At 45.1% G+C, this 12,495-nt stretch overlaps 2 protein-coding genes across 7 annotated transcripts in view; one reads left to right on the top strand and one right to left on the bottom strand.

The window, feature by feature from the left end:
* LOC144068743 (G1/S-specific cyclin-D2-like) overlaps positions 1 to 471 on the top strand; it is a 29,011-nt gene extending 28,540 nt beyond the window's left edge. For all 3 annotated transcript variants that reach the window (XM_077593489.1, XM_077593493.1, XM_077593487.1), the window contains exon 8: positions 1 to 471. This exon is cut by the window's left edge and continues 1,151 nt beyond it. The gene's annotated coding sequence lies outside the window, so the exon portion shown is untranslated.
* An 84-nt stretch (positions 472 to 555) lies between these two features.
* plxnc1 (plexin C1) lies at positions 556 to 12,166 on the bottom strand. 4 transcript variants are annotated; one of them, XM_077593477.1, is made up of 28 exons: positions 11,010 to 12,166; positions 10,829 to 10,951; positions 9,663 to 9,797; positions 9,486 to 9,586; positions 9,314 to 9,419; positions 9,077 to 9,245; positions 8,903 to 9,005; positions 8,759 to 8,834; positions 8,311 to 8,352; positions 8,107 to 8,240; positions 7,856 to 8,035; positions 6,508 to 6,616; positions 6,260 to 6,439; positions 4,379 to 4,546; positions 4,007 to 4,309; positions 3,310 to 3,476; positions 3,046 to 3,244; positions 2,799 to 2,945; positions 2,266 to 2,434; positions 2,097 to 2,197; positions 1,935 to 2,007; positions 1,832 to 1,866; positions 1,671 to 1,766; positions 1,428 to 1,591; positions 1,206 to 1,353; positions 997 to 1,137; positions 853 to 927; positions 556 to 682 (listed from the first exon to the last, which is right to left on the bottom strand). In XM_077593477.1, exons 1-28 carry the CDS (start codon positions 12,030 to 12,032, stop codon positions 560 to 562), a joined length of 4,590 nt encoding a protein of 1,529 aa, XP_077449603.1. In that variant the 5' UTR covers positions 12,033 to 12,166; the 3' UTR covers positions 556 to 559. The 4 variants fall into 4 exon arrangements, with proteins under 4 accessions (XP_077449603.1, XP_077449604.1, XP_077449602.1 ...); XM_077593478.1 differs by having other exon boundaries at positions 556 to 927; positions 11,010 to 11,118; positions 11,203 to 12,166; XM_077593476.1 differs by having other exon boundaries at positions 556 to 927.
* Positions 12,167 to 12,495: the final 329 nt, after the last annotated feature.

Genomic DNA, 12,495 nt, shown 5'->3' with positions numbered 1-12,495 from the left:
TTACTTTTATGTATACTTTACAAATCTGTGGCTTTGTTTTTCTAAGTGGCGGGAGGGAACACCACAGTTTGGTGCGGGACTGGAAGTACTCATGTTTTAATCTGTTGTACTGTTGCTGCTTCTGTGTGTTATACTTATGTGTACCTCAGGTTAATTGGATTGAGCGTTACCTCATCAAAAAGTCACAATTTCTGCCCCCTTTTCCAGAGGGAGTGTATGTTGATGTTGAAAATCAGGTTCCTCTGTACTTTAATAGCTAGAAAAACGCGTGAGCGGTGCTGCTCGAAACATGCCTTGTGCCCTAAAGCATCAGAAGACCAAAGTTAAAGCATTGTTATATTTTTGGGGGATTCAAATGTAACATTCTCCTTGTAGAGGTACCACCACCACCATCACCAACACCAGCAGAATATTTGGTGTGTAGTTGTTCTTTTCACTGCACACGTACCTCAATAAATTGGTTCAAGCCCAGCGTTTGGTTTATTCCTGGCCTTTGGGACGGGACAAATGCACACGCTAAGTTATGGAGTACCTCTAGAGAAAAGATGTCCAGTCTTTGTCACCCCAGAGTTTCTTTATTTACAACACTCCAGGAACAGCTCCCCGGCCCCTCGAAAAGTTCCCTCACCCTTCGGAGCCCGTCTCTAAGAGGAGCTCCTATTTGCTCCAGTTCGGCTTCCACCTGCATTAAGAGAAAGAGCATCTATTTTTAGGATGGGTGACAAAATTGACATAAACTGTCCCCATTGATTTATAGAGGACTTGCTTTGAAAATGTAACAGAAACTTGATGAACAAGTTTTGTAACCAATGACTGTGAATCTTTATACCTTCCCATACTAGCATAACCAACCTCTCTGAAGTATCGCCGGATGATCTTGTAAAGCTCTTTGAGCGCCGCTTTTTCGTTGAACTCGTTCTCGTGCCTCTAAAGGACGAAAACACCCCAAAGTTGACAAGTGACTGGTTTCCATTTTAATAATTTATTTTTGCCTACCTTCGACTCCCCGCGCAAGAAGTCCTCAAAGGGAGCATGAGTGATGGTTGGCTGCTCCGCCACCAGGCGGTAGTAGTCTTTCACTTCCTGCTTGTACTGGGGAATGTCTTTGGCGTACAGCAGCTTGTTGGTGGGCGTGTGCTGGGCAAGAGGAGGAGGCGTGAGGAGATGAGTGGGTAGGAAGGAAGGAAGGAAGGAAAGTGGGTTACCTTGCCCAGCTGCATGTCACTGAGGGAGAAGGAGTCCATGAACGCCTGAGCGATGACCGACAAGCAGCCGTCCAGGTGCGGGCTTTTGTCCATGTCGAAAACAAACTGGGGGTTTTTGAGGATGTTCACCCAGAAGCGCAGTGGTAAGCTGTAAAAAAAAAAAATTTTTAAAAGCTACTTGCAAACCTTTGACACTCCGTTTCAAAATGTACATTTACACACCTATTGGTCTTCCAAATGTGCAGCACATCCGGATCCAGGATTTTCAGAGCGTCCGCTTGACTGTCAAGGAAGTCAAAGAAGTACTTGACTGGCTGCGGCGCTCTGCCGTCCGTCACCCCCCACACCGACTTGAACAGGTTCTCCACAAACGCGTGCACCGCCACCTTTAAAAACGCACGCTCGTGAGGTGACGCGACTTAACTTCCAATGAGCCATTTTTGCAAGCGGCGTGATGGCTCGCACCTTCGTCGACAGCAGTTTGGTGAGGTGCACTTCCTTCAGTTTTAACTTCTTCCTCTCCGGACTGGCTCCCTTGTCCGCGTCTACGTCGGGATCGATCTGCCGGCAGACGGGGTTTCCGATATTGCCACGTCCTCACAACGAGGTGGCCTTGGATGTCTTACCAAGTGAAAGTATTTCCCCGATAAGTCTTGATCGTCTGGCGAGAAAGAGAGAAAAGCAACGTGAACTTGACGTTTACTTTGACCGCACTGCCTCTGGACTCACCTTTCAGGCTGGACTGTGGGCTGGCGAGAGGCTTTTTTCTGGAAAGCACCTTGATTGTAGCTCCGTCTTGAACCTGAACAGAAAATGGGTCGAGTCTACAATGAGTGGTCTTTCCTTCCAAATTGAAAAATAAAACAAAAACACCTACAGTAAGATTGTCACCTTGTAATGCTCAAGTGTGTTAAGCATGGTCACCTCTCCCATAACTTCAGAGCTCCCGTCTACTTCTTCAAGAGCGACAAAGTTTCTGTCCCGTTCAAACTCTACGAAGACATGGGCCGTAACATTTCATGCACGGTAAGGCGACGAGCGCGGCGGTGGGACCACGCACCGATAGAAACGCTGGTTTGCGGGCTGTTGTAAGTGAAGCCGAACTTGGCCTTGAAGGTGTTTAGAATTTTCTCCTTGAGCTGCTCTACCGTGTCACAAGTGAGGGCGACCACCTCCAGGGGCTCGCTGACCTCGCCATCACCGCCCACGGCGAACAACGCCTTCAGCCTCTGCCCGCACAGCATAAATCTGAGTGAGTTTAGAAAAGCAAACAAACAAACAAACAAATATACCCGGAGTTTTGGTGTTAGCTGTTCAAACGAAACACGACGAGTTAGAAATGTTGTTTTTAGAAAACATTTTTAAAATAAAAATACGTTTAGTATATATTTTTTTTACTATACGCATTCAAAATACAGATTAAAACCTGAAACGGAAGCACAAGTATTGCAATACACTCAGGAAACAAATTGCAGAACAAGAAGATGGTGGTGGAAGGTGTAAAAACACATCCTAGCGGGTCTTTAAACGTGTCACTGCTACTGCAACGTTTATGATTTGACACATGAATGGGTTGTCATCGCGTTTTGGTACCAGAGAAGTGAAATCCGGCGCCTGCCACAGCAGCCAATCCTCACTGAGCGTATAGAGCGCTTTTTCCGTCACACGGTCCACCGGCCCTCGCTCAATTTGCTGCGTGAGGGCGCTCACCAGCAAGAACAAATGCTGGCCCACACTCTCCTGCACGCAGAAAATGTGTGAGACCCAAACTCCAACTGGCGGAATCGCAAGAGACGTGAAAATAAGGCATTTCCTTGCGCATAAAAAATTCCGGACAAACCCTCAAAAAGCCGTAAAGGCAAACGGACATCCAGTTTGTCAGGAGTTTCTCCACCACCGACTCGGTGCGCCGGAGGAGCATTTTGGGCTGAGCGCTGTTGTTCTTCTGCATCAGGTCCTTCAGCAGCACTTCCATCACGTCCGTAAGGTACGACAAGTTACCGTGGAGCGCCACGGTCAGCAGGGATGCGAACGCGCACCTGGATATAAGACGACGGATGAGGGAAAAAAAGAATCCGACGACGATGGCGACGGCTCCACTCACTTGTCTTTAATGGTGAAATTTTTCTGCGCTTCCACCGTGTGCACCACACACGTGAGAAAACGCGGGTCGCGGATAAGCTCCGACAAAGCCTGGCAACACTCGTCCGGTTGAACTTTGACCCCGTGTTGAGCCACGTCGGCCAAGCACGAGGCCATCAAAGCTTCGTTCTGACGAAAACAAGTCAAATAATATCGTCAAAAAAATCATTTGACTGAAACGTATGTTTTTTTTTTTTTAATTGATTTGACATCTAAAATGAAGTTATCGTTGGAAATGCGTGAAAAAAATATAATTGAATAAGTTATGCAGGAATAAACAAAAAGTGGTGATCTGAACCAATTGAAAAATATAGACTTAAGGGAAAGGTAACTAAGGGGTTTCCAGCAGGTCTACATTCTGACTTCTACCGCTCCCTGCTGACGGATGTCTGTCGCTACGATGGAAAACGTGCGTTAACTTCATGTTTTATGTTGAACTTCAAATGAAAAATGTAAACGTATAGATGATATTTACTGTTTTGCCCTTTAAAAACTAATCTACAGGACAATGTTTTCTTTAAAAAGGCTCAAAAGGAGGATTTGGTTTTAGTTTTATCGACTTTCAAAAAAAAGCCCACTTTTGATACACGTATTCGTTCTTGAAAGCGCAGGAGGTTAAAATTTGAATGGAAGTGACTGGTCATTCAGGTTTGGTTTACCTCGGGGAAGAAGATTCTGGAAGCAAAGTGTTTGTAGTCCAGGAAGGAAATGGCGCTGACGTTCTCCAGAAGATCCACTTTTTCCGTCTGCATATCCACAAAACCTTGTCGGATGTCGTTCCTGATGTCCAGTTCCAGGTTTTCCACCTGCTTGTTCATCTTCACCGTCAGCTGTTTTTGCTGGCGCCGGTAAACCATCATTACCGCCAGGAGAATGATGGGGATTAGCAGAAGGACGAGGAACATCAGAGTGAGGACAGGCGAGGTGTTCTCCAGCCTGATTGTTACATCGCCATAGAAAACCTGCAAGGACCAAAAAAACAAGACGTTTAACATTAAGCGCACGCGAATGTCGAGCGTCTTGATGTCGACCTTAAGCAGGCGAAATTTGATGTCAGGAACGTTATGAATTTCGCAGATGAAAAAATCGGTCTGGTTGCTGGGTTCTTTGGACTCCATAACACAAGGGTAATCTTTTCCACCGTAGACACCCGACGCCGAGACGTCCTTTATGCTCATGTCCAGGCTATCTGCCGTTTTCTACAATATAAGAAGTGGCAGGTCAGGTTATTTCGACTACACCAAAATGGACACATTGGACGCATTTGGCGAGCGGCAAACTTTTTTTCAAGAAACAAGGCCTTATTATACATGGTCATTTTTTTTTTTAAAGAAAAAACACCGTACTATACGTAATCTTTTTTTAAAGAAAAAACACCGTACTATACATAATCTTTTTTTAAAGAAAAAACACCCTACTATATATATTTTTTTTTAAAGAAAAAAAGCCTTACTATACATGGTCTTTTTTTTTTTTAGAAAAAAAGCCTTACTATACATGGTCTTTTTTAAGGAAAAACGCCTTACTATGCATGGTCTTTTTTAAGGAAAAAAGCCTTACTATACATGATCTTTTTTATGAAAAAAAGCCTTACTATACATGGTCCTTTTTTTAAAGGAAAAAAGCCTTACTATACAGACACTCCTCAACTTACGAACGCAATTGGTTCCGAGCGATTGTTCATAAGTTGATTTAGTGCTATATTTTGTATTATAATTTATGTTTAAGGCCTATATAAGTATATTGAAGGTTTATATAAGTGCATTTGTATGTTTAAGGCTTGTATAAGTAACACGCATTGGTTTGTACTGAAAAAAAAAAAATTAATAAAATGGAGAGAATATGTACAGTACTGTAGAGAGAGATAGATTTATGTATTAGAAACTGGCCAAAAGAAGCGACCTAATGACGATTGCAGTTTTCTTCTTTTTTTCATCATAAATGATGCAGTAGCACTGTATGGCATCATTCAATTGATTTGCAAACTTTGTGCAACGTTCAATATTTGGGTCCTGCTGCTCGATCTTTCTGTTTATAAATGGTACTGAATGTGCAACGCTCACCACTTTCTGACGCGCATCAAGCTTCGTTATTATTGCCACTCGTTTCAAATGAAATGGCTTGCCTCTTCCTTGCAACTCCCTCAATAGAAGCCTTTAGCTTTTTACCAACCATATTCAATATTGGATGCATGAGATATTTAATGATACAAATGAAAAAGGTTCTTTGCACACTGGAGATACATTCACGCACTTCCGCATTGCAACGAAGAAGGTAGATGCTGGGTGAGCTGAGCTCTCACAGCGCCAGGCGTCGGTATTAGCGGCGGAAAGAAGTACTACTCCGAAAAAGACGCGAAATACAAAATTGGACTTGCGAACATTTTTGGACTTAAACGCAATTTGCAGACATGTTCGTATGTACCGTTGTTCGTAAGTTGAATGTTCGTAAGTAGGGGAGCGTCTGTACATGGTCTTTTTTTATGAAAACAAGCCTCACTATACATGGTCTTTTTTATGAAAAAAAAGCTTTACTATACATGGTCTTTTTAAAGAAAAAAGCCTTCTATACATAGTCTTTTTTTAATGAACAATCACCTTACTATACATGGTCTTTTTTAAGAAAAAAAGCCTTCTTTACATATTCTTTTTTAATGAACAATCACCTTACTATACATGGTCTTTTTTCAAGATAAAAAGCCTTACTATAACACTTTTTAAGGGAAAAAGCCTGACTATATATGGTCTTATTTTAACAAAAAACGCCTTACTATACATGGTCTTTTTTAAAGAAAAAAAACCTTATTATACATGCTATGCCTACTACACTTGACTAATGATGTTTTTGTATGAAAATGCCGGGCGGATGTCTATGTCATGAGTGCACGCGAAGTTGAAAAATAAGGACCTTACCTGTATGGTGACACGAACGACCTCGCCAGTCCTCGTGGAGGTGAAACTGGTGAAATCGGGTTCGGGATAGTAGATGACCGCCTGCGAGCAGGTCAGCGTTTCATTGGCTACTTTCAGAGACAGGACACTAGTGAAACCCTTCTCAGAGCTCTTGCCCGCAGGCGTGTTGTAGGTCAGATTCTGCAACCAAAACACACCCGCGTCACAAATCTGCAACGGGTATACGACTTGGATGAGCTTGCGCTCACGTGCGAGTTTTTGCTGGTGGGAACGTTGACTTCCTGTAAGTTGTGGCTGTGCAAGATGCCGTCAACGATTTCAAGATTGGAGCCGACCAGGGTGAGTTTTCTTTGTCCACTGTGTGGCGGAAAAAAACAGACTGCAGTGAATGTTAACACTCGGAACTACAACAAACAGTTACCTATCTCATTTTGCAGACAGATATAGTTGAAAGAACGTCACAACCGTACTAAATCTGAATCGGCACACAAAGTCACCCGATGGTTGCCGTGACAAAAACCGGTTGTCTGATCTGTTGGATTTTCCGACCACGCAAGATAAAGAGGAAGTCGCGTGATGGTGAAAGAGCACACTTTTGACAAACGGATGACTTGCCAGGCCAGCTACCCCTTGACTTGAATTCAGAGCGTTTACTGAAATCCATCAATTATGCGGGGTGCAAATACAGATTTTTCCTGGTTTTTCAACCAAGGGCATCAAACCCAACTGTGGCCAGCTTTCCCCAGACACATTAACACTCCATACTCTCATACCTGTCAACCAATTGGTCCTCTTATTAATGATTTTAAGGATAAAAACCCTTACTATACATGGTCTTTTTTTAAAGAAAAAAACCCTTACTATACATGGTCTTTTTTAAAGAAAAAAAGCCTTACCTTAGCCTCTTTTTTTAAGACCTGTCAACCAATTGATCCCCTTATTATTGATTACAATTCCCTTTATTAAGCGATTAAAACTGAACAAATGCAACGCGACACATATTTACTCACATAGGGCGCATTTAAATGTCAAAGATTTTCCCCAAACGGGACGGGGTGCCTAATCAGTCGGTGTGCCTTTTGTATGCACTAAATTCAAGATTCTGTAGATATCCCTGTATGTCGCTGACAGTTTGACTGTCTGGGTACATTGCTTGCTGACGCGCTATATTTCTATATGCTCAAAGCATAACAACATTAGCAATCGACGATGACGTTTTCGTCTGCTACCAGCGCCCGAGACGATCCAAATCTGAAATGGGGAAGACGAGATCGGTTTACACGGCGCACAAGTAATGAAATGATTAAAACACGTATAAAATACGGAAAAAAACTTAGAAGTTCACAGGTATGTTCTTCGACCCACACGGAAAATATGTTGGTATTTAAATCAATATCAGGTGGTTCACACACACACACACACGTCCTTTTCCAACAAAAGCACGGCGCAAGTCTATTTTCTGCACCCTCAACGTCCAGCCGTTGCGGGCCAGATCGGACCCCCGGACTGCGGGTTTACCGCGGGTTCCAGATGCTAACCAACTAGCGAGAAAGTGCTAAAAAAGAGGAGATTAAAACCTCCTAGATTAAAACCGACCTGCTCCAAGTGGTTCTCGGCGTGATAGAAAAGCAAGACGGGGCTGACGTGTAGGTCACCGCGCTGTTGCCGTAGCAACCGCCATCGGGGAGGACAACGCACACCCGCGCCGTCCCTTTACCCCGAATGGCGGGAATGTGGAAAATCAGGTGTGTTCCGTTGTTGCTCCATACAGGAGACCTGAGGAAATGAGTGTTCCAATTTTTATTTTCTCTTTTGTTTTTTTTTAAATGTAATTCTGCAACACTCACTCCTGTGGCGTGCAGTCCGTGTCAGTCTGGATTCTCACTCTGGTCGCGTTACTGAGATTTTCGCCGGACATCATGGCAGAATTATGTCCGTGGAAAGACACGAGAGCGGGGGTGATGGAGGAGATCTCAGGCTTCTGAGTGGGGAAAATTGTTACAAGTAGTTCCCTTTCCTGGTGGCAGTGGGCAGGAACCAATGAGACTTACAGTAATGTTTGTTTGGGACGGTATCGTTTGGCAAATCTGGTCCTGTCAGGAGACATTACAAAAAAATTTGAAATGGATTAGACATTCAGGGACTGAAACATTGGGATTGAAACATTAACTGGCAGTTTAAATGAAGTCGATTTCAGGAAGAAAAAGAGATGCATGTTTTAAGATGCTAAACTGTTTTTCGTCCGGAGTTAGCTGGGTGGCATAGGCTCCAGCAAATATCAGCAAAAGTAGGAGATTTACATTTTACATCCAATTTATGGGATTTATGCAAAAGTGGAAATACGCAAGAATTACAACACGGGAAGTAATGACATAACAAAACATGTTGAAATACAAACAGATTTGTTCCCGTTTTTAAATCATAATTTTTTTTATTATTAGTCAAATTTCAGACCCTCCCCCAAAAATAAATAAATTAAAATCAAAGTAAAATACTCACATCTATTCCTGCTTCCGTGGCCCAGGAACAAGCGTTTTGGCTCCAGCTGCAGCCAACGTCCAAACAACTCTGGCACCTGAAGACAAACCCCTTTAGCCAAATAACAGCGGCATTGTCTCCTCCGTCGATCTCAAAGGGACTCACAGAGCGGCCGTCGCCGAACCCGCGATGTCCGAGCACGTCATCAGCCGTACCTTTTCGTCAAAAAGCATCGAGCCCAATTGGAATGTCACCACCACGTTCAGGCCTGGCACATTTCAAAACGACAAGCGGCAGTTAAAACCACGGGCTTTTGGCTCAAAATGACCTTTGACCGACCTCGCCCCGGAAGAATGGTGGCGTTTGAGAGCACGCAGGTGCAATTCGGGAAGGTCGGGCTCGGGCCGTCCCGAGCGCAAACCTGGCCGGCGCTTGCGTTGAACTGACAGGCAAATCCGTCGTCCCCCTTCAGATTAACGGCGGCGTGCAAGACCACCACCAAGTGGACCTACAGGAGGAAAGAGTTCAAAAAGACGCCAATAAAAGCATTCAATTTCCTTTTCATGATGCTAGTACCTGGCCCGAACTTTTCTCTTTGACTGTGTAGGAAATCATCTTTTTCCGGTAATCGTCCGGAAAGGACAACCAGTCGGAGTTTTGGCATTCGCCCTTAAACGTGCAGCTGAAACAGAAGAACGATTTCCCTTTATTTAGGAAACATCGACGTCAAGACGGCGAGAGATCCGACCTTTTCTGTGCCTCGCACCACACGCAAGCGGGATCCTGCGCCGACCAGCAGTCTTTTAAAGTTTGGCGCCTGCCGCACTGGGACACGGGCACGCGGTGCACCTGCGTGGTGGAATTCAGCCGTGATGGGCCCAAGAGAGCGCGGCGACGCGAATGGAAGACGGGGGTGGGCGTTCACCTGGCTGCCGAATGCCGCGTACACGTGTCTGCCGTCCGCTTGGTCCAGGCGCATCCCGGGAAAGACTTTGCGGTCACCGTCGGCGCGGTAAAGCATGGCGGGGCAAGCCACCTGATACTTTTCGTCCATGCTCAGCTGGAAAAAGGCCGACACTTTAGTTTTTGAGGTTACAAATGGCTGAGTGGGAATCAAACGTGGCACAGCGTTCAGCACGTGTGGCCGTTTTCGCGGTTGAGGTCAAGCGACGTTGCATTTCATGCTCGTTGTGACTCGGAACGGTGTATGAAAATGGGCCGCTAAAGTGCTTGTAGGGCACACTTCCTGCTTCACTTCCTCACTCGTTATGAAGCAACTGTGCAAGAAGGTTTTTGACAACAACTTTAAAAGATGTCCAAGCCATTGCTGATTGTGATTATTTTGATCGTCTATTAATCAAGTAGTTGACTACTTGTCTCGTGAATAATGGAAATGAGAGCAAAACAGAGGTGATAAATCTGAATTGCTTTTAACATATATTTGATTCCAATGAGCAAACATTGAAGACAGAAATAAAATAATAAATTTTTGAAATCTAAATGTCGATGGAGAAATTGCAGAATTTTTAAATAAAACTTAAAGGAATAAAAGTAAAATAAAAACTGCATTTAAAATGACAGTTTTTCCCCTTTTTTGCCAATTCTATATTTTTCATTTAAAAAATAGACAATATTCTTTTTCATTTAAAATAAAACTGGCTAGTATTTATAGTTAAGATTTTGGACAATTTTTGGTTGAACAATATCAATAGGTGATGGAATATCTATCGATTCTTTTGCTAACCATTTGTCGATCAATCAACTAATTGTTAATCCAGTTTTGACTTGGAATTGTCACGATTCGTTGTGACGGCCGTACGATCCGTTTTGAACTGGCAAAATGAATATAAAAAAAAAAGAAAAATTCAATATCACTGTTGGCTTATGTCCACGATGAATTTCAATGTTTTTTATCACCAGCAGACATTAACGTCTGAACGTCACCCCACTGTGCAAACATCGTTCCGGTTCCCTTTGCGACTTCCTCTTTGGACTGTGGTGTACCAAAGCATGAAGGGAGCCATAAACGACGTGGCAGAAAAGGTTGCGAAATTATAACGCTTCAGCTCGTTAGCAACATTTTCAGCTCACCTTAATGAGTTGCCCGTCTCCGGTCCCGACGAAGAACACCATCCATCTCCCTTGCGTGGTGGCTAGTACGGACGTCATGGAGGTCTGTTCCAAGAGCACCTTGAGGGGCTTCAACTCTCGAGTCTGCCAAGCACAAGATCGTGAAAGCACACTGAGCATCCGGCCAAGGTGACCCACTCACCTGGTCGTATTGGGAGCCGCAGGGGAGGGTGGTGCAGAAATCCCGGTCTTTGTACGATGCCTCTCTGTCCGGGGGGGGAGTGACGTCGAACAGGAGCAGCCGGGTGGCCCTGGGACGGCCGGGGGGGTTGAAGACGCCGGCCCACAGCACGGGGGGAGAAAGTCCGGGAAAGACCGCCGAAGAAGCCACCAACCTGCTCCCCTTCATCTCGGGGACGGAGAAAGAAGCCCCGCGCAGCGTTTTCATGGTATCCACTTTGTTGGCTTGCGCCCGCAGCCACAGGAGCCGAACCGCGTCGGCGTCGGGTGGCGGCCGAAACGCGTTGGCCAGCAGGTAAATGGTAGACTGAATCTGGAATCCGTCCAAGAAGTCCACGTCTCCTCTGCTTAAAAAATGCGTGCTTTTATCGTCGCCGGCGAAGGAGAAGATGCCGCCTTTGTGTCTGTTGCTGGTGTTGTGGAGGTACACGGCGTCCGGGTGGGCGCACAAGCTGCGCGACTTTTCATCCTTGCGTTGCTGGGTGGCCGTCAAGATATAGAAGTCGTGGGAGGCGGTTCCGGCCGGCACGAAGGTCACCAGGAAAGCCACCGAGGCTCCGTGGCGCTTGTAGGGTCCCACCAGAACGTGCTCGCTGTAAATCGCTGTGGTAATGTCGTCCAGCGCCAGAAGCTCGCAGTAGCCGAATCCGTTGGCGGTCACGCCGCAACTGACGAGCGTTTGGTTCTCCACGAAGGGCAGCAAAACGTTGACGCTCAAGGTGGTGTTGGACGGATCTCCTTCCGCGACTTTGGAAAACAACGCCGTGTCGCATGTGCCCGTGAGGACGCCTTTCTGGTTAAGCGCGTGGACCAAAGTCAGGTCCCGCTTCAGCTGGTATAACTTATCTTCCGTGGCCACGTAAATCGCGTCGGACGTGGCGACCAGGTGGCGGATGTGGCCGTCCGTCGTGAAGTTTCCGGCCGTGGCCTGGGCTTTCGGCCAGAGGAGACAAATGAGCGGCGTGGACAGAAGCAGCGGGAACATCCTCTCGCGGCAGCTTGCATGGCTCTCAGAGCGATGCGGCGCGCCGACGTCGAGAGCGCCCCACCGCAAAGGAGAAGTGCCTCAAGTAGGAGGGGGTGGGTCTCTGGGAGACGCTCGCAGGCCTTGAAAAGCACAAAACCTTCAAAACAAATGCGAGGTAGACAAAACACCAGATGAGCATCCAACAAAACATTTCAAATAAATGATCAGATATATTTAAAGTAGTTCAGGACTACATTGGCAAGAAAAGGTGCTTTAAAAAGGAGGGGAGAGAGATTTTGACAGAAAATCAATTAAAAAAAAAAATCAGCTAACATGAGTTGTAGTGTGATGTTAAATAGAGTGAAATAGAAATTTGATTTAAAAAAAATAGCCTGTTTAAAAATAAAATCACTTTCTACGAAGATTTCCAAAATAAAGAATAAAGTAAGAATCAATTATCATAATAATTTTCTTGATGAAT

The sequence above is a fragment of the Stigmatopora argus genome, chromosome 23 (assembly GCF_051989625.1).
Source record: "Stigmatopora argus isolate UIUO_Sarg chromosome 23, RoL_Sarg_1.0, whole genome shotgun sequence".
Lineage (NCBI taxonomy): Eukaryota > Metazoa > Chordata > Actinopteri > Syngnathiformes > Syngnathidae > Stigmatopora > Stigmatopora argus.
The sequence above is the reverse complement of the archived record's forward strand: the minus strand, read 5'-3'. Positions and strand labels throughout refer to the sequence as shown.

Coding starts and splice junctions, on each gene's coding strand:
- plxnc1 (XM_077593476.1), bottom strand. CDS start 12,032: ATGTTCCCGCTGCTTCTGTCCACGCCGCTCATTTGTCTCCTCTGGCCG. Junction 8,353..8,758: donor CCACGGAAGCAGGAATAGAT/GTGAGTATTTTA, acceptor GTCTCCTGACAG/GACCAGATTTGCCAAACGAT. Junction 1,138..1,205: donor GTGACATGCAGCTGGGCAAG/GTAACCCACTTT, acceptor CCTCTTGCCCAG/CACACGCCCACCAACAAGCT.